Raw genomic sequence first — 18,599 nt, 5'->3', positions numbered from 1 at the left:
AAGCACCGCCAGCATTCAAAAGTGACCAAAACAGCAGCCAGGAACCATAGGAACTGAGAAGTGGTCTGTGGTCACCACCTGCAGAACAACTCCTTTATTGGGGGTGTCTTGCTAATTGCCTATAATTACCACCTGTTGTCTGTTCCATTTGCACAACAGCATGTGAAATTGATTGTCTATCAGTGTTGCTTCCTGAGTGGACAGTGTGATTTCACAGAAGTGTGATTGACTTGGAGTTACATTGTGTTGTTTAAGTGTTCCCTTTATTTTTTTGAGCAGTGTATATTGAACTTTCACTGTGGACACACTTTTTTCTCCTGTACTTGATTTGTTCATGTTAAAAATTGCTACAAATTGATTGACAATAATAACAATTATAATAATCATCATGTTGTGGTCACATAAGCGCTTTGTTTCTGCTAAAATTTCAATATTATTTTAAAACAGAGTTTATTAAATTTTTTCCAAATTTATTTTTTTTCTACAAGAAAAGAATAAAAAAAAATATAGAAATCTCTAAATGTGGAAATGTATTATTTCAGCAGAATTCTAAATCATTTGGGAATGTGAAAGAAGGGTCATGTGTTTTGGGGTGACTACCGGCAGTTGGGTTTGAAGAACAATCCAAATTATAATATCAAAAATAAAGTCTCAGCAACAACCAGAAAGGAAATTTTCTGGGGCAAAATAATCATTATTACTAACATGTCTATTTTATCCTTTAATAACCCTATGTCTAGTGTTTCTCGTTCTATCACTAACTTTCTTTGATCCTATTTCTATAGCTGGTTCTCATCTCATAACTCAGATATGCTGCAAGCATTCTACCACAGTAGTGAAAAGCATCCTCCCTTATTCTTTCGCTGTTTCGGTTACAATGTTTTGCCTGCATCCACTCTCCAGAATTGTCTCTCAATCTCACAATTATTGCTTACTCTTATTACCTCTGAAAAACAGACATTTTGTTTATCTTCTCACTGCTAACCTTACTGTCTTTACTGCCACTGACTGTCTCTCCCAGAAAGGGTATCACTGACTGTCTCTGTCAACTGCAATATATCCCAGCTATCTTCCCACAGTACCTTCCCTAACGCTCTCACATTCGACCTCCATTTTTCCTGTCTCTGCCACAATCTACCCGTCTGTTACACCCACACACCCATTTTCTATGTTCCTCAATCACTCTTTCCAGTTTCTAGCTGTCTCCCTTCTCTATCCATCATAAGCCCTTACATCTTCTCTATCTAACCCTCACACTTCATCATGCCTAAACGTTTCTTCTCTCTTTATATGTGGATAATGGATTTTGGGCAGGTACAGGGCACTTCTCATACCATCTGCCCTTTAATTATTAGATCACTCAGTGCTTTCACATGGCTCTGGGCTGTCTCTCAGGCTAACGCCTTGGGACTGTGGAGAAAGCACAGGGCGGGGTCTTCCTCTTATATATCCTCCCTTTCTACGTGATCTCCTCCCATGATGCACTTGAAGATGTAAGCTCATTAGCTCCCCTACAGAAGTTACAAATGGACAGTACATGCAGCGATGAAAGGGGTTTCCTTGAGACAAATCCAAAGGCTCATGCTCTGGTCTTCCATTAGTTGGTTGATGTGAAGGACTCCTTCTCCTTTGTCCACCTCTACCAGTCATGCGAGGAAATGCACTAGGACCTTGGCCCTCGGTCACATGAAGACGGAGGGGTAGAGAGGTTCCATCTTCACAAGTTGCAGGCAAATCAGTGCAGGAATTAGCCCAAGCTGTAGACACAGGAAGTAGTCGATCTTGCTGGGTTGCACCTTGCTGAATGTTCTTGCCCCTCAAAGGGACACCTGCAGCAAGTTTGGAGTCCCGGTGATGTCTCTGCAGATGGTACTTCAGAGACCCAGATTGAGTACCAGCATATGAACAATGAGGACACTTATAAGGTCTCTCTCCTGTGTAATAAGCAGAACACATATTAGCATTAAACAGAAAAAAATGGATATACATGAATAAGAATGAAAATGTGCAAACAAAAGGTAAATAAAAAAAAACAAAAAAAAAAATAAACAACAGATTACAAAACTGGACTTGTGGGCAGAAAGTTGACTTAAAAATGATGACACCTGATTTTATCTACTTGCCCTTAACGGAATGCTTGTGTGTAACACAAAATATGAGAGACTAAAAAAAATAAACATATTAAGTTGATAAGAAAATAGGCTTGGAGGAGAAGGGGGGTATTACTAACAAAGGTATTTATGGTAAATCCACAGGATAGCTGCTAGCTAGTGGAGCTATTTGGAGAATGTAGCCCGTATCCCATCTTCACATAATCTGCCAGGCACTGCATACGGGCAGAGAATGTATGGAGTCCTGACTGTGCATGTGTGGGTCCCAAAGGTGGGGCTGCATCTATCACACATTTATGGAATATCCTATAGATATGCCATAAATGTCCATGGTGGGCATCATAACCATTTAAGAGGAATCTTGTAACAATTTGAGAAGTTTACAGACTAGGTCCTACCTGTGTGAACACGAAGATGCACCTTAAGGTGATGGGACGAACGGAAGGATTTAGCGCAAAACGGACAGTCTCTCCCAGTTGATCCACGTGGTCTCTCTACCTGGGAAGAGTTGACGCTCCATCCATTCTTATCTGGAGAAGAAATGAGGTGAGGGCTGAAAAATCACAAAATAAACTTACTCCTCTGTGTGCCTGTGGAAAGAGCAAATTTAAAAACATAGGTTTGCCCCAGAATGGATGTGAATATTATAACTGAAACTATATACAGGTGAAGTAGAACCTGTTAATGTAAGCGCTGTAACAGTTTATGCCATGTAATTTCCATGCTTTTCCATGGAGCTTCAGATAAGCCAAGATATTATAGGAGATATCCGGTGGAATTTTTTTTCGTAACCATTGTGCACGGGCTGCAAAAAATTAAATAACAAACTGTAACTCACCTTTCGTTGCTACCCCCAATGTGCCGATATCAGTCTTCAGGGATGGTCTTCTACCGCATCTTGGAGCTTGACATGTCACACTGCGATCAGCTTATCACCGGCCGCAGTGATTTCCCGCTTCGGCCGGTGATATGCTGAGCGCAGTGTCATGTAAGGAGCCTGGGCCTCACCATCTCCCTGCTGCCTGGGCCTGTTAGATGACACTGCGCTCAGAGTATCATTGGCCAGGGCGGGACATCGCTGCGTCCGGCGATAAGCTGATCTCAGTGTGACATGTCAGGTAAATTACAGTTTGTTATTTTGTTTTTTGCAGCCCAGGCACAATGGATTAAAATGTATGCCATCACATATCTCCTTTAAATGATCATAAAGTTTATAGTAAACAATTCAGAACCACTATATCAGTATATTATCACTGACCCCACTCTGGGAAAGCTAGGTGTATGTTGACTTTTTTGTAGGACTAGTAGTGTCAAGTAAACTACGTGGCACTAAGCCTATTTTCTATAACAGTGAACCTACTAGGAGAGTTTTCACACAGGTGTAGAAGGTATGACTATGATCCAAGTTTGCCTTGCTTAAGGTTATATGGGACATTTGCAGAATTGTGCAGAATGGGTAAAATGGTTTGTAACATCTCCTTTTTTGATCTGATTGGTAGCTATGGAAACATTGCCTTTTTATCTTAAAAATATATTATGATATAATTTATTCAAATATGTTTAATTTCTGCCCAACTGCAAAATTCAGCTCATCTATACTTACAATGATGACACGTATGTCTGTCATAGTGAGATGAAAGAAATGAGAAATGATTGACAGTTTATTTCACAACATTAGAGTGCTGCTGATCTCATGAGTGGGTTGAAAATAAAACCAAAGTACGAAAAGATTAAAGCAGTTACTTTCCCTAACAATCTGTGCATATGTATTCCTGCAAGGCTTAGATTTTAAAGAACTACTCCAGGGAAAACATATTCTTTTCCCTTTCGGCATTAGCATGGAAAAGGTAAATGTGTGCCATGCTCTCCTTCTTAACAACTGGTTATGTTTCCCCAATACAAAGCTGGTTTTGGTCTCGCTGCTCTTCAAATTGAAAGCCTTTGCTGTGTGGACTGTAAGTTACTTTCTCTAAGTTACTCTATGAGAAGCTCAATGTGAGAATGGTGGCCGTTTATCATCGTAATGCTAAAGACGGGTGAAAAATGTTTTCCCCAGAAGGGTTCTTTAAAGAATATCTCCATTCATTTTTTATTGTTTTCCAAATCCCTTTGATTTTGAATTCTGTACCGAAATAGCTTTCCAAATGCCTGGCCTCCATACTCCCAGCATGCATCATGAGATGGAGCTTCCCGCTACATCTCCATAGCACTCCTACGACCCTTTATTGGACTTTCTGAGATCAGGCACATTTTAGGACCACAAAAAATTAAATATGTGTATTGCCGCTAAGGGACAGAGCAGTTCATAGTTTATAATTCACTTACTTCTATTTTGACACGTAACAGGACCCTGCAAGTTCAGTTTAAAAAGAAACGGATACAATTCACTACAAAGGAAACATCCATATCCTGAGGAAGGAAAGCGTTCTTTCTGAAACGCGTCAGATACCTTTTTGACCCATTTTTTGTTCAGTAGTGACGTCACTAGCTAACATCTTTTGTGGGTCACGGTGCCTTTTTGCACTAACAGGGAAACGTACCGGTGAGACGCTTCCGGCTGGAGCAGTTCTCCCGGCGTACGGCTTCCTGCAACGTCGGAACTCCGCACCTGTCCAGTACATACCTGGGGATCCCGCTAACCACAAACGGCACAGGAAGACAGTGAAAGACCACAACCCGACACCGAAAGGAACCCTACAACCATCAGGTACTTCGGGGTAGAGAAACATCTATGGACATATGGATAGTTGTCTAAAGAGTTTACTAGATGCCACGATCTAAATCAGAAACAGCGCTGCATGTCTGACGAACTGAATATATTTGTGAAGGGGTCAGAACTAACGTGGAATTAATAGCTACGCTTGCAAATAGAGGGCGATACTAATAGTTACATTTATGTTTCCTTTGTAGTGAATTATATCCATTTCTTTTAAAACTGAACTTGCAGTCTCCTGTTATGTATCAAAATAGAAGTAAGTGAATTATAAACTGTGAACTGCTCTGTCCCTTAGCGCCAATACACATATTTTATTTTTTGGAGTATCATATTTTAGGTGGTGATACAGGGATCCACCTTGTTGTATATAGGGTGCTTGGATTTACATAGCTTGCGCCGGTGCTATATATATAATTTTATACATTTTAGGACTAGATTACCCCTTAAATAAGCATCGGCCTATACAAAAACTTTTTATATGTTGTACATCTTAGCAAAATATTAACCTTTCTAATATATTTCATGACATACTAATATATACCATATAAAAACTAATATACAGCATAGAAAATGTTATTTCCTTTTTATAGAAATCATGGCTTTTAAAACCAAGGCTTTGTCCAAGCTAAAGCACAGGCATGGAGAAAGTCCAGCAAGTGAGGGTGGGCTAGCACTCCTCTGTGCTATCACACAGGAGAGAGCACAGAGGAGTACTATCAGACATGAGAGAGCACAGAGGATTGCTATCAGACAGGAGAGAGCACAGAGGAGTGCTATCAGACCGGAGAGAGCACAGAGGAGTCTTATCAGACAGGAGAGAGCACAGGGGAGTCCTATCAGACAGAAGAGAGCACAGAGGAGTCCTATCAGATAGGAGAAAGCACAGAGGAGTCCTATCAGACAGGAGAGAGCACAGAGGAGTCCTATGAGACAGGAGAGCACAGAGGAGTCCTATCAGACAGGAGAGCACAGAGGAGTCCTATCAGACAGGAGAGAGCACAGAGGAGTACTATCAGACAGGAGAGAGCACAGAGTAGTCCCATAAGACAGGATTGAGCACAGAGGAGTCCTATCAGAAAGGAGAGAGCAGAAAGGAGTCCTATCAGACAGGAGAGAGCACAGGGGAGTCCTATCAGACCGGAGAGAGCACAGAGCCGCCCTATTAGACAGGATTGAGCACAGAGGAGTCCTATCAGACAGGAGAGAGCACAGAGGCGTCCTATCAGACAGGAGAGAGCACAGGGGAGTGCTATCAGACCGGAGAGAGCACAGAGGAGTCATATCAGATAGGAGAAAGCACAGAGGAGTATTATAAGACAGGAGAGAGGACAGAGGAGTCCCATCAGACAGGAGAGAGCACAGGGGAGTCCTATCAGACAGGAGAGAGCAAAGAGCAGCCCTATCAGACAGGATTGAGCACAGAGGAGTCCTATCAGACAGGAGAGAGCACAGAGGAGTCCTATGAGACAGGAGAGAGCACAGGGGAGTCCTATCAGACAGGAAAGAGCACAGGAGAGTCCTATCAGATAGGACTCCTCTTTGCTCTTTCCTATCTGATAGGACTCCCCTGTGCTCTTTCCTGTCTGATAGGACTCCTCTTTGCTCTCTCCTATCAGACAGGAGAGAGCACAGAGGAGTGGCATCAGACAGGAGAAGGCAGAGAGGAGTGCTATCAGACAGGAGAGAGCACGGCAGAGTCCTGTGAGACAGGAGAGAACACAGAGGAGTCCCATAAGACAGGATTGAGCACAGAGGAGTCCTATCAGACAGGAGAGAGCACAGGGGAGTCCTATCAGACAGGAGAGAGCACAGAGGATTCCTATCAGACAGGAGAGAGCACAGAGGAGTACTATCAGAAAGGAGAGCACAGAGGAGTCCCATCAGACAGTAGAGAGCACAGAGGAGTCCTTTCAGACAGGAGAGAGCACAGAGGAGTACTAACAGACAGTAGAGAGCACAGTGGAGTATTATCAGACAGGAGAGAGCACAGAGGAGTCCTATCAGACAGCAGAGAGCACAGAGGAGTACTATCAGACAGGAGAGAGCACAGAGGAGTCCCAAAAGACAGGATTGAGCACAGAGGAGTCCTATCAGATAGGAGAGAGCACAGGGGAGTCCTATAAGACAGGAGAGAGCACAGGGGAGTCCTATCAGACAGGAGAGAGCACAGAGGAGTGCTATCAGACAGGAGAGAGCACAGAGGAGTACTATCAGACAGGAGAGAGCACAGAGGAGTCCGATCAGACAGGAGAGAGCACTGAGGAGTACTATCAGACAGGAGAGAGCACAGTGGAGTATTATCAGAAAGAAGAGAGCACAAAGGAGTGCTATCAGACAGGAGAGAGCACAGAGGAGTGCTATCAGACAGGTGAGAGCACAGAGGAATGCTATCAGACAGGAGAGAGCAAAGGGAAATCTTATCAGAAAGGAGAGGGCACAGAGGAGTCCTATCAGACAGGAGAGAGCACAGGGGAGTCCTATCAGACAGGAGAGAGCACCGAGGAGTACTATCAGACAGGAGAGAGCACAGAGGAGTACTATCAGACTGGAGAGAGCACAGAGGAGTACTATCAGAAAGTAGAGCACAGAGGAGTCCCATCAGACAGGAGAGAGCACAGAGGAGTCCTTTCAGACAGGAGAGAGCACAGAGGAGTACTATCAGACAGTAGAGAGCACAGTGGAGTATTATCAGACAAGACAGGAGAGAGCACAGAGGAGTCCCATAAGACAGGATTGAGCAGAGAGGAGTCCTATCAGACAGGAGAGAGCACAGGGGAGTCCTATCAGACAGGAGAGAGCACAGAGGAGTGCTATCAGACAGGAGAGAGCACAGAGGAGTACTATCAGACAGGAGAGAGCACAGAGGAGTACTATCAGACAGGAGAGAGCACAGAAGAATACTATCAAACTGGAGAGCACTGAGGAGTCCTATCAGACAGGAGAGAGCACAGGGGAGTCCTATCAGACAGGAGGGAGCACAGGGGAGTCCTATCAGACAGGAGAGAGCACAGGGGAGTCCTATCAGACAGGAGAAAGCACAGAGGAGTGCTATCAGACAGGAGAAAGCACAGAGGAGTACTATCAGACAGGAGAGAGCACAGAGGAGTAATATCAATCTGGAGAGCACAGAGGAGTCCTATCAGACAGGAGAGAGCACAGAGGAGTCCTATCATACAGGAGAGAGCACAGTGGAGTATTATCAGAAAGAAGAGAGCACAGAGGAGTGCTATCAGACAGGAGAGAGCACAGAAGAGTCCTATCAGACAGGAGAGAGCACAGGGGAGTCCTATCAGACAGGAGAGAGCACAGGGGAGTCCTATCAGACAGGAGAGAGCACAGGGGAGTCCTATCAGACAGGAGAGAGCACAGAGGAGTACTATCAGACAGGAGAGAGCACAGAGGAGTGCTAGCCCACCCTCACTTACTAGACTTTGTCCATGTCTGTGCTTCAACTTGGACAAAGCCATGATTTTCTAAGCAATTATTTCAATAAAAAAAAGGAAATACATTTTCTCATGAAGTATATTAGAAAGGTTAATGTTTTGCCAAGATGTACGTACAACATATATAAAGTTTTTGAATTTGACAGTGTCCAATTAAGGTCAGTCTATGTAAGAACACAAGGGTGTTTAAGAACTCAAGTATATTGGCCCATAAGACTGGGGAGCACAGAGGAGTCCTATCAGACAGGAGAGAGCACAGAGGAGTCCTATCAGACAGGAGAGAGCACAGTGGAGTATTATCAGAAAGAAGAGAGCACAAAGGAGTGCTATCAGACAGGTGAGAGCACAGAGGAATGCTATCAGACAGGAGAGAGCAAAGGGAAATCTTATCAGAAAGGAGAGGGCACAGAGGAGTCCTATCAGACAGGAGAGAGCACAGGGGAGTCCTATCAGACAGGAGAGAGCACCGAGGAGTACTATCAGACAGGAGAGAGCACAGAGGAGTCCTATCAGACAGGAGAGAGCACCGAGGAGTACTATCAGACAGGAGAGAGCACAGAGGAGTACTATCAGAAAGGAGAGCACAGAGGAGTCCCATCAGACAGGAGAGAGCACAGAGGAGTCCTTTCAGACAGGAGAGAGCACAGAGGAGTACTATCAGACAGTAGAGAGCACAGTGGAGTATTATCAGACAAGACAGGAGAGAGCACAGAGGAGTCCCATAAGACAGGATTGAGCAGAGAGGAGTCCTATCAGACAGGAGAGAGCACAGGGGAGTCCTATCAGACAGGAGAGAGCACAGAGGAGTGCTATCAGACAGGAGAGAGCACAGAGGAGTGCTATCAGACAGGAGAGAGCACAGAGGAGTACTATCAGACAGGAGAGAGCAAAGAGGAGTACTATCAGACAGGAGAGAGCACAGAGGAGTACTATCAGACAGGAGAGAGCACAGAGGAGTACTATCAAACTGGAGAGCACAGAGGAGTCCTATCAGACAGGAGAGAGCACAGGGGAGTCCTATCAGACAGGATTGAGCACAGAGGAGTACTATCAGACAGGAGAGAGCACAGAGGAGTACTATCAGACAGGAGAGAGCACAGAGGAGTAATATCAATCTGGAGAGCACAGAGGAGTCCTATCAGACAGGAGAGAGCACAGAGGAGTGCTATCAGACAGGAGAGAGCACAGAAGAGTCCTATCAGACAGGAGGGAGCACAGGGGAGTCCTATCAGACAGGAGAGAGCACAGGGGAGTCCTATCAGACAGGAGGGAGCACAGGGGAGTCCTATCAGACAGGAGGGAGCACAGGGGAGTCCTATCAGACAGGAGAGAGCACAGGGGAGTCCTATCAGACAGGAGAGAGCACAGGGGAGTCCTATCAGACAGGAGAGAGCACAGAGGAGTACTATCAGACAGGAGAGAGCACAGAGGAGTGCTAGCCCACCCTCACTTACTAGACTTTGTCCATGTCTGTGCTTCAACTTGGACAAAGCCATGATTTTCTAAGCAATTATTTCAATAAAAAAAAGGAAATACATTTTCTCGTGAAGTATATTAGAAAGGTTAATGTTTTGCCAAGATGTACGTACAACATATATAACGTTTTTGAATTTGACAGTGTCCAATTAAGGTCAGTCTATGTAAGAACACAAGGGTGTTTAAGAACTCAAGTATATTGGCCCATAAGACAGTGCACCATAGTGGAACCATACTGCATACTATAAAATGGCATAAGAAAGGTTTAGTTTCACAAATCAGGCTTTCCTCCAAGAATAAGTGCTGATAAAACAATGTAATCTTGACAGTATGCATAGCCCCATTAAGATGCAATAACATTGGGTATCTGACTTATGATATAATATAGAGAGCCTGTCACCATGAAAATGCCATCCAGTCTGCTGACATTACAATATAGAGCAAGAGATTAGCATACTAATATATTGTTGTGTTGGCAAAGATTCAATATTACTTGTAATTTATTTATTGGCTTTCCTGTTTATTCTTGGCTTAGGAGTCCAGCAGACGGTCCTAACCAGTGATTGATGGTAGGAGTCGACCGATATAGATTTTTTAGGGCCGATACCGATAATCTGTCACCTTTCCGGCCGATAGCTTATACCGATATTCCGGTATAAGATATCAGCTATTTCAACCTTCCCCCCGGTGGGGCAGAAGCCGTTGCAGATCAATGATTTGAAGCGGGTGCTTTAAATCAATGAACTGCAGCGGCATTTGCCGGGCCACAGACCGCCGCCGCCACCAGCTTCTCTCCCCCTGCCTGTCCTGGGGTCCTGAGTCTAACCACCACAGTTGCCCTATCGCCTCCCACCCCCATCCTCTGCCCACATACCGCCGCTGCCCCCCCTCCTCTGCCCACATAACGCTGCCGCCCCATCGCCTCCCCCCATCCCCAGTGTTATAATTACCTGTTCCTGGGGTCCGCGGTACTTCTGGCTCCGTCGACGTCCTGCGCTGTCACTGTGCGCACTGACGGTGACGTCGCGTTGGGGACGTCACTCGTCATTACACAGCGCACAGGAACAGTGCAGGAGCCAGTAGGATCGCTGACCCCGGGAACAGGTAATTATAACACTGGGGATGGGGGAAGGCGATGGGACGGCGGCGGTATGTGGGCAGAGGATGGGGGGTGGCGGCGGTATGTGGGCAGAGCATGGGGGGACGGCGGCGGTATGTGGGCAGAGGATGGGGGGGAGGTGATGGGGCAGCGGCATGTGGGCCGAGGATGGGGGGAGGCAATGGGGTAGCGGCGGCGACGGTCGTCTCTGGCCGGGGAGGCGGGGCATTATCGGCAAGGTAATTGCCGATACGATAATGTCCAAAATCGTGATTATCGGCCGATAATATCGGCCAAACCGATAATAGGTCGGTCCCTAATTGATAGTCTCATTACATGAGAGTGGGTGTATGCAGAGAGAGTTGATGATATCTACAGAAAAGTAGGTATTTAAAGTGGCAAAGATTTTTGACTTGTTTGCATCCTGTGGCCCAATTTTTTTTAAAGGGGGATGGCCTCAGGGAAAAGGGGTGAAGAGGCAGGGCTTAAAAGCATCAAACTTTCAAAAGTCTGCACCCAAAAATAAATAGTTCTTAAATACACCGCTTTTCCATAGGCTTAAATAGAACACATTATTAGATAATTTTTCACTGGGTAGACCCAGCCTCAATGTGATAGGCTTGCTTTTACTAATTTGGAATATCAAAGTACCAATTTATAATGGGACCCTTATTAAAGAAGAACTCCAACCAAATGATATTACCTTTATATAGCTGCACATGTTAAAGGTATATAACTTTACAATGTGTAAAGGTGTAATCTTTGCTGAGCACATACCCTGTTTCTCTCAGCAGGAAGTCCAGTAGTTCTAATCACACATGATGACTGTCGTCTACAGCAGACAACCGTCAATTCCCTTCTCCTCAGCTCAGAGAGCTGGCCCTACAGTGTGCAGTATGTGATTGTCCCTGATTGACACACACACCTCCATCATCTATATGCACTGCTTCTCTAAACATGTGACCTGCTCAGCTCTGTGAAGGCAGAGGTGAACGTGCCAGCTTACGCAGGGGCTCATGGTTTGTGTAGTCTTTTGCCGCTCTCAAGTGGATTTTAAAACAAATTAACTGGGATGCCTTGTGGACTCATGGTAAGTATATATATATATATATATATATATTTATCTATATGTATATATACAGAATTAGAGAGAATCTGACAGCTGGTTCACCCGCACTAAAACCAATATACTGGGTAATAGTGCTGGTGAATAGCTGTAAAATGGGGGATCACTTACTTTTATTGGGTTATTTTGGTTAATAGCTTTCTTCATATTGCGCTCCAGTGCACATTGGAAGCGGGAAGCCAGCTCACCGAGCTCCCCTGCCTCATCTATATTCTACCCGCGGCCCACCCCAGCCTGTCTGGGGATTACTTTGACACTAGGACCTAATATGTAGGAGAAATAATCTCCCTAAGATCTCCATTTTGTCAGAAGATAACTCTCATGTCACTAGGACATGAGAGCCTGTGGGAGGAGATGAGCGCATGTGTTTAGGTGCCAGTGAAGCCTCGCTACACCTGACTTCTGTGCGTAGTGAAAAAGCGGCACCTCCTCCCGCAGGCTCTCAAATCCTAGTGATGTATGAGTGAATAATTTGAATAATCAAGATGTGGGCGGGCCAGGGAGTGAATATAGATGAGGCATGGAAGCTTGGTGAGCCAGCTCCCCACCACCAATGCACGCTGAAGCACAATGAGGGACATTTATCAATGTTTGCTTATGTATTCTTTTTTTTTTTAGTAATTTTTCCTTACTTTTTTTTTGCTTATGTGTGACGTTTTTATCAACTGGTTTCAGCCTGTTGATAATTTTCTTTCACGTAAGCAATTTTTCCTTTTTTACTTTGGTAGTAGCTTTTTCTGCTCCATGTTTGAGCTGGAGTAAATTTAGTCAATTTTTAACGCTGTTGCGACTTTTTTTTGCGCAGTTGCGACTGTCGCAGTTAATAAACACCTGACTACCCGTAGTCCATTTTAAAATTATTACTACATAGTAAATTTTTGGAAAACTTGCTTCTCTCGCTTTCCAGTCAAAATGTCGCACGAAAAATCGCGTAGTCGCAGTTGCGACAATTTTGCGACAATTATAGTAAAGAAAACCTGACTAAACCTGTTGATAAATGTCCATAAATATGAATAAAACTATTAACCAACAATAACTCTGTACAGAAGGCACCGACAATAGTAAGTGACCCCTCATTTCACAGCTATTCACCCACGTTGCAACACGGTATATTGGGTGTAATGCAGGTGAACCAGCTGTCATACACTCTTTAAGGTTTTTTTTTTTCCCACTTTTGGCTGGATATCTCCTTTAACCCTTATTTACCCCCATTTTAAAAAAGACTTTGTTTCTTGATTGACAACAATGTTCATATGCTTTATTGGCTTCTGAATGCATTCCCTGTCCTGTAACCAAGCTTTAAGGCAAGTAAGGTTACTTGTACACACTGCATTATGTGTGCAGTGCGTAGCAGAAATCAATTCCTCTAAAGTAAAAGGCACAGCACACAACCAGGCAATGTTCAACCTCTCTATGGAATTTCATTAAATCCAAGTTACTACAGTGCTACACTTTGCCACTGCGGAAACTCACTTAAAGTTATAAAAGAGCAAAAAAAGCTAAATAACCCTGCAGCACATAAAAGAACCCTTATGCTATGCAAACTCTACAACTCTACTGTACCAATACTATGGCACGTTCTGTCACAAAACAAAACCTCCTCTAAAATAAGTAACACACACCATATATTTGCAATACTGTGATGTAAGGTTGTCAATGTTTATTAAAAGAATAGTATTGAAAAGTACACCATTAGCTGGGAGCGGGGCCTAGGCCAGTTAGCTTTACATCACCAAATTACAGCCACATTTAATGTCCACATTACAGTTGCAACATCTGGACCAAACTTAGGTTTCACATAAGGTTCTGTGGTGATGTCAGTTAAATGGGCACTCCCATAAATGTTTTTTTGCTATTGCTCTCCTTTATGGTAAATAAAAAATAGAAGTTTTCTATGTTTTATTTGTGTTTAAAAAAGCTGCCACTAGGTGTCTCTCTACTTGTCCAGAGCACATTTCCCCCTATCTCTTGCACAGACTTTGGACTCCTGCTGGCCTGGCAAAAGTCCAAAATCAGGAAAAGCAGTCTGAAGTGCTGAGGAGTGTGCGTGCAGCCTTATCCAATCAGAGCTCATCTCACACACTGAACTGCTCTGGGCTTTGTGTAGCAGAGTGAGGGAGGAAGTTCTCCCCTGTATCGCTTCAGATGATGTCATGCCTGCTGGGTAACGCCCCTTTCCAGTCTGTGAATCTGACTGAGCAGAAAATACAGAGCAATATCAAGGTAGAAAATAAATTAATAATAAATTAATAATCATGATTTATCATGATGAGGACAGTGAACTGGAAGGAATATAACATTTAACAAGATAATGTTAAAACATCATGTAGAAACATGAAGCACTCTGCCATAAACTACAGCAATATCACAGCAGCAATCCAAGTATACTTCCATTGGCAAAACCTATTCCAAAACAGTATCCTTCTAGCATAGGTTTGATCAACCTGTATAAAATAATGTATGCGGCTATTCTTATTCTATGCAGAAAAAACATGCAGAAAACTTGTACCTAGCATATAGAAAGACAGTGGTAGAAGTGTGAAATTGTAATACAGTTGAATATTTTACTTTCAGTTACATAGGGGTGAGAAAGGAAAAAACAAAATGTATAACCTAACTGTATAACCCAAAAAATGGGGTGAAAGGGGTTGAAAAGCCTCTTCTAAAGTTGACCAAAACCAAGTTTATGGCTGCCTCCCAATAGATGATATCGGTGGAGAGAAGAGTTGGGCATGATAGATTATTGCCACCCAACCCTACTGTTCTGGGAGAGATAAACTGCCGCAAGAGCTGTCTGGCTGTGGCTTACCCATTAGAGGACATAGGGGACACCTGAAGGTTTGTTAATGCACATGTTCATGTGTATGAGGGGCTGGGAGAGATAACTGTTATTGGAAGTATATGGCTATCTTTAGAATGACTTATGAGCTATCCAACCTGCCAGAAAACACTTCTACAGACCTTAACCTGGACAGTGACATCAAACTTCTGTCATCTGTTGATTTCATTAGGATCCACCAACAATCAACTGTATATGGTGAATGGCTGTGTATTGATGGTGAGATATATATCAAATAGTTTGAATTACATTCCCTGAGATAAGTGTTCCTGTAAGTGTTTAACCCCTTCATGATCCAGCTAGTTTTGGCCTTCATGTCCCAGTCCGTTTTTTCAAATCTGACATGTGTCTCTTTAAGTGGTAATAACTTTGGACTGCTTTTACCTGGCAAAGTGATTCAGAGAGAGTATTTTTGAGACATATTGTACTTTATATTAGTGGTAAATTTTTGATGATACATGAAGCGATTTTGGTGAAAAACTCTTAAAATATTGTGAAAAATTTGAAAATGTTTCATTTCTCTGTGTTTGAAACTCTCTACTTGTAAATACCGTATTTATCGGCGTATAACACGCACTTTTTAGGCAAAAATTTTTAGCCTAAAGTCTATCTGAGTGTTATACGCCGATAAGCCGCTGCAGTTCAATGATTTAAAGCGGGCGCTTTAAATCAATGAACTGCAGCGGCTTTGCAGGTGCAGAGACCTGCGGTCGCTGCCGGCTTCTCTGGCCCTGCCTATCCTGGGGTCTAGAGCCCTGCTGCCGGCCCTTCTCTCCCCCTGGCTATCGGTGCCGCTGCCCCATTGCCGGCGCCGATAGCCAGGGAGAGAGAAGCGGCTCCGGCAATGGGGCAGCGGCGCCGACAGACAGGGGGAGAGAAGGGGCAGCGGCACTGGCAATGGGGCAGCGGCGCCGATAGCCAGGGGGAGAGAAGGGGCAGCATCACCCACTGCCGGCGCCGCTGCCCCGTTGCCTCCCCCATCCCCGGTTGTATAATTACCTGTTGCCGGGGTCAGGTCCGCGCTGCTTCAGGCCTCCGGTGTGCGTCCCCTGCGTCGTTGCTATGCACTGCACAGCGCGGCGCAATGACGAGTGACGTCATTGCGTCTAGCAGTGCATAGCAACGACGCAGGGGACGCACACTGGAGGCCTGAAGCAGCGTGGACCCGACCCCAGCAACAGGTAATTATACAACCGGGCATGGGGGAGGCAACGGGGCAGCGGCGCCGGCAATGGGTGATGCTGCCCCTTCTCTCCCCCTGGCTATCGGCGCCGCTGCCCCATTGCCAGCGCCGCTTCTCTCCCCATGGCTATTGGCGCCGGCAACGGGGCGCCGGCACGATAGTCAGGGGGAGAGAAAGGGCAGCGGCGCAGATAGCCAGCGGGAGAGAAGCGGCAGCAGCAGGGCTCTAGACCCCAGGAAAGGCAGGGGGAGAGAAGCGGGCAGCGACGGCCCCTCTCCCCCTGCCTTTCCTGGGGGTGTATCGGGGTATACACATGCACACACACGTACCCTCATTTTACCAAGGATATTTGGGTAAAAAAACATTTTTTACCCAAATATCCTTGGTAAAATGAGGGTGCGTGTTATAGGCGGGTGCGTGGTATACCCCGATAAATACGGGTAGTCAAGCCAAATAAATTTAGTTTTTAATTCACATCCACAACATGTCTACTTTATGCTGGCATCATTTGTTAAACATTCTTTTACTTTTTTACATTAAAAGGCTTTTTGTTATGAGCATTTTTTCAAATTTTCTACAAAAGTTAAAAATCTAATTTTTTGGGGGGAACAATTCAATTTTGAATATATATGTGTGTGTATATCTATATGTGTGTGTATACATATATATATATATATATATATATACCGTATTTATCGGGGTATACCACGCACCGGCCTATAACACGCACCCTCATTTTACCAAGGATATTTGGGTAAAAAAAGTTTTTTACCCAAATATCCATGGTAAAATGAGGGTGCGTGTGTGCGCGTGTATACCCCGATATACCCCCAGGAAAGGCAGGGGGAGAGAGGCCGTCGCTGCCCGCTTCTCTCCCCCTGCCTTTCCTGGGGTCCAGAGCGCTGCTGTTGGCCCTTTTCACCCCCTGGTTATCGTCGCCGCTGCCCGTTCTGTCCCCCTGACTATCGTGCCGGCGCCGATAGCCAGGGGGAGAGAAGCGGCGCCGACAGCCAGGGGGAGAGAAGGGGCAGCGGCACCCATTGCCGGCGCCGCTGCCTCCCCCCATCCCCGGTGGCATAATTACCTGAGTCGGGTCCGCGCTGCTGCAGGCCTTCGGCGTGCGTCCCCGTCGTCGTTGCTATGCGCTGAACGGCGCGGCGCATGACGTCAGTGCGCCGCGCCGTGCATAGCAACGACGCTGGGGACGCACGACGGAGGCCTGCAGCAGCGCGGACCCGACTCAGGTAATTATGCCACCGGGGATGGGGGGAGGCAACGGGGCAGCGGCGCCGGCAATGGGTGCCGCTGCCCCTTCTCTCCCCCTGGCTGTCGGCGCTGCTTCTCTCCCCCTGGCTATCGGCGCCGGCACCGATAGTCAGGGGGACAGAACGGGCAGCGGCGCCGATAACCAGGGGGTGAGAAGGGCCGACAGCAGCGCTCTAGACCCCAGGAAAGGCAGGGGGAGAGAAGCGGGCAGCGACGGCCTCTCTCCCCCTGCCTTTCCTGGGGGTGTATCGGCGTATAACACGCACACAGACTTTAGGCAAAAAATTTTAGCCTAAAAAGTGCGTGTTATACGCCGATAAATACGGTATATATATTATTATATATATTTTTTTAATTCTGCACAACAGCTCCCCCTAGTGTCTAGTGCACCAAAAATGCAGTAACAGGTTAAGGACACTAGGGGGACAACTAAGCAGCGCCTTTATAAAAAATTTTTTTTAAATTACTGCACTTGCTTCACCCGGAAGTGAAGCATGTAGGCGGGCACAGCGTCGGCAGCTCGGGACAGGTAAGGGACATCGGGGGAAGGGGGACAGGTAGGGGACACTGGGGACTCCTGGCAGAGCATTGAGTGAGTCCCGATCCCAGTGATCGGGACACACGAACACCGCTGCTCAGGATTTTTATGTGCGAAATGCTGCCTACGAAACCCCCTAGGCGAGATGGCTGGCTATTAGTGATAGCCACATCTTACCGGGGCGGGAATGCTGCGAGTAGCGGCAAGTATCTGCATGACGTACGTCATAGGTCAGGAAAACCTTCCCGGTCATGACGTACATGTATCTCATGGGTCGGGAAGGGGTTAAAGGGGTACTCTGCTGCCCCAGTGTTCGGAACATTTTGTTCCAAACGCTTGGAGCGGGCGGTGCGGGTCTTGACGTCACAGACACGCCCCTCGTGACGTCACACCTCACCCCCTCAATACAAGTCTATGGGAGGGGGCATGGGGGTTGCCACACCCCTCCCATAGACTTACATTGAGGGGGCGTGGCATGATGTCACAAGGGGCGTGATTGTGATGTCACGACCCCCGCTACCAGCACCCAGTGTTCTGAACGAACGCCGGGTGCTGCACAGAGATCGTGACCCCTGCGATCAGACATCTTATCTCCTATCCTTTGGATAGGGGACGAGATATCTAGGGTGGAGTACCTATTTAAAGCTTATGAGACATTTGTAGCATTCATGCAGATGCACTGTCTTGCCTGCAGTAAATTTGTGTGGGACAGTTCCCATGACAATATACAGAATTTGGTAATACACAGAAGGTAAAGTCCTAATGTGTGAAGGATCAAGATGAAAAACAACAAAGTAGTTTG

The 18,599-nt window shown here is 45.7% G+C and overlaps 1 protein-coding gene across 11 annotated transcripts in view; it reads right to left on the bottom strand.

Moving 5' to 3' along the window:
• Nucleotides 1-250: 250 nt before the first annotated feature.
• The window catches only part of ZNF219 (zinc finger protein 219), a 109,455-nt gene continuing 91,106 nt past the window's right edge, over nucleotides 251-18,599 (bottom strand). For 7 of the 11 annotated variants that reach the window (XM_056528608.1, XM_056528611.1, XM_056528606.1 and 4 more), the window contains 2 exons: nucleotides 2,510-2,641; nucleotides 252-1,934 (listed from right to left, as the gene is read on the bottom strand). In XM_056528608.1, the coding sequence (XP_056384583.1) occupies nucleotides 1,357-1,934; nucleotides 2,510-2,641 (710 nt within the window). In that variant the 3' untranslated portion in view covers nucleotides 252-1,356. Of the gene's footprint in view, nucleotides 1,935-2,509; nucleotides 2,642-18,599 lie in introns of all 11 variants that reach the window. The other 4 variants (XM_056528609.1, XM_056528613.1, XM_056528616.1 and 1 more) reach the window with 1 other exon arrangement.

The sequence above is a fragment of the Hyla sarda genome, chromosome 1 (assembly GCF_029499605.1).
Source record: "Hyla sarda isolate aHylSar1 chromosome 1, aHylSar1.hap1, whole genome shotgun sequence".
NCBI lineage: Eukaryota > Metazoa > Chordata > Amphibia > Anura > Hylidae > Hyla > Hyla sarda.
Note: the sequence above shows the minus strand (reverse complement) of the source record. Positions and strands in the feature narration are given on the sequence as shown.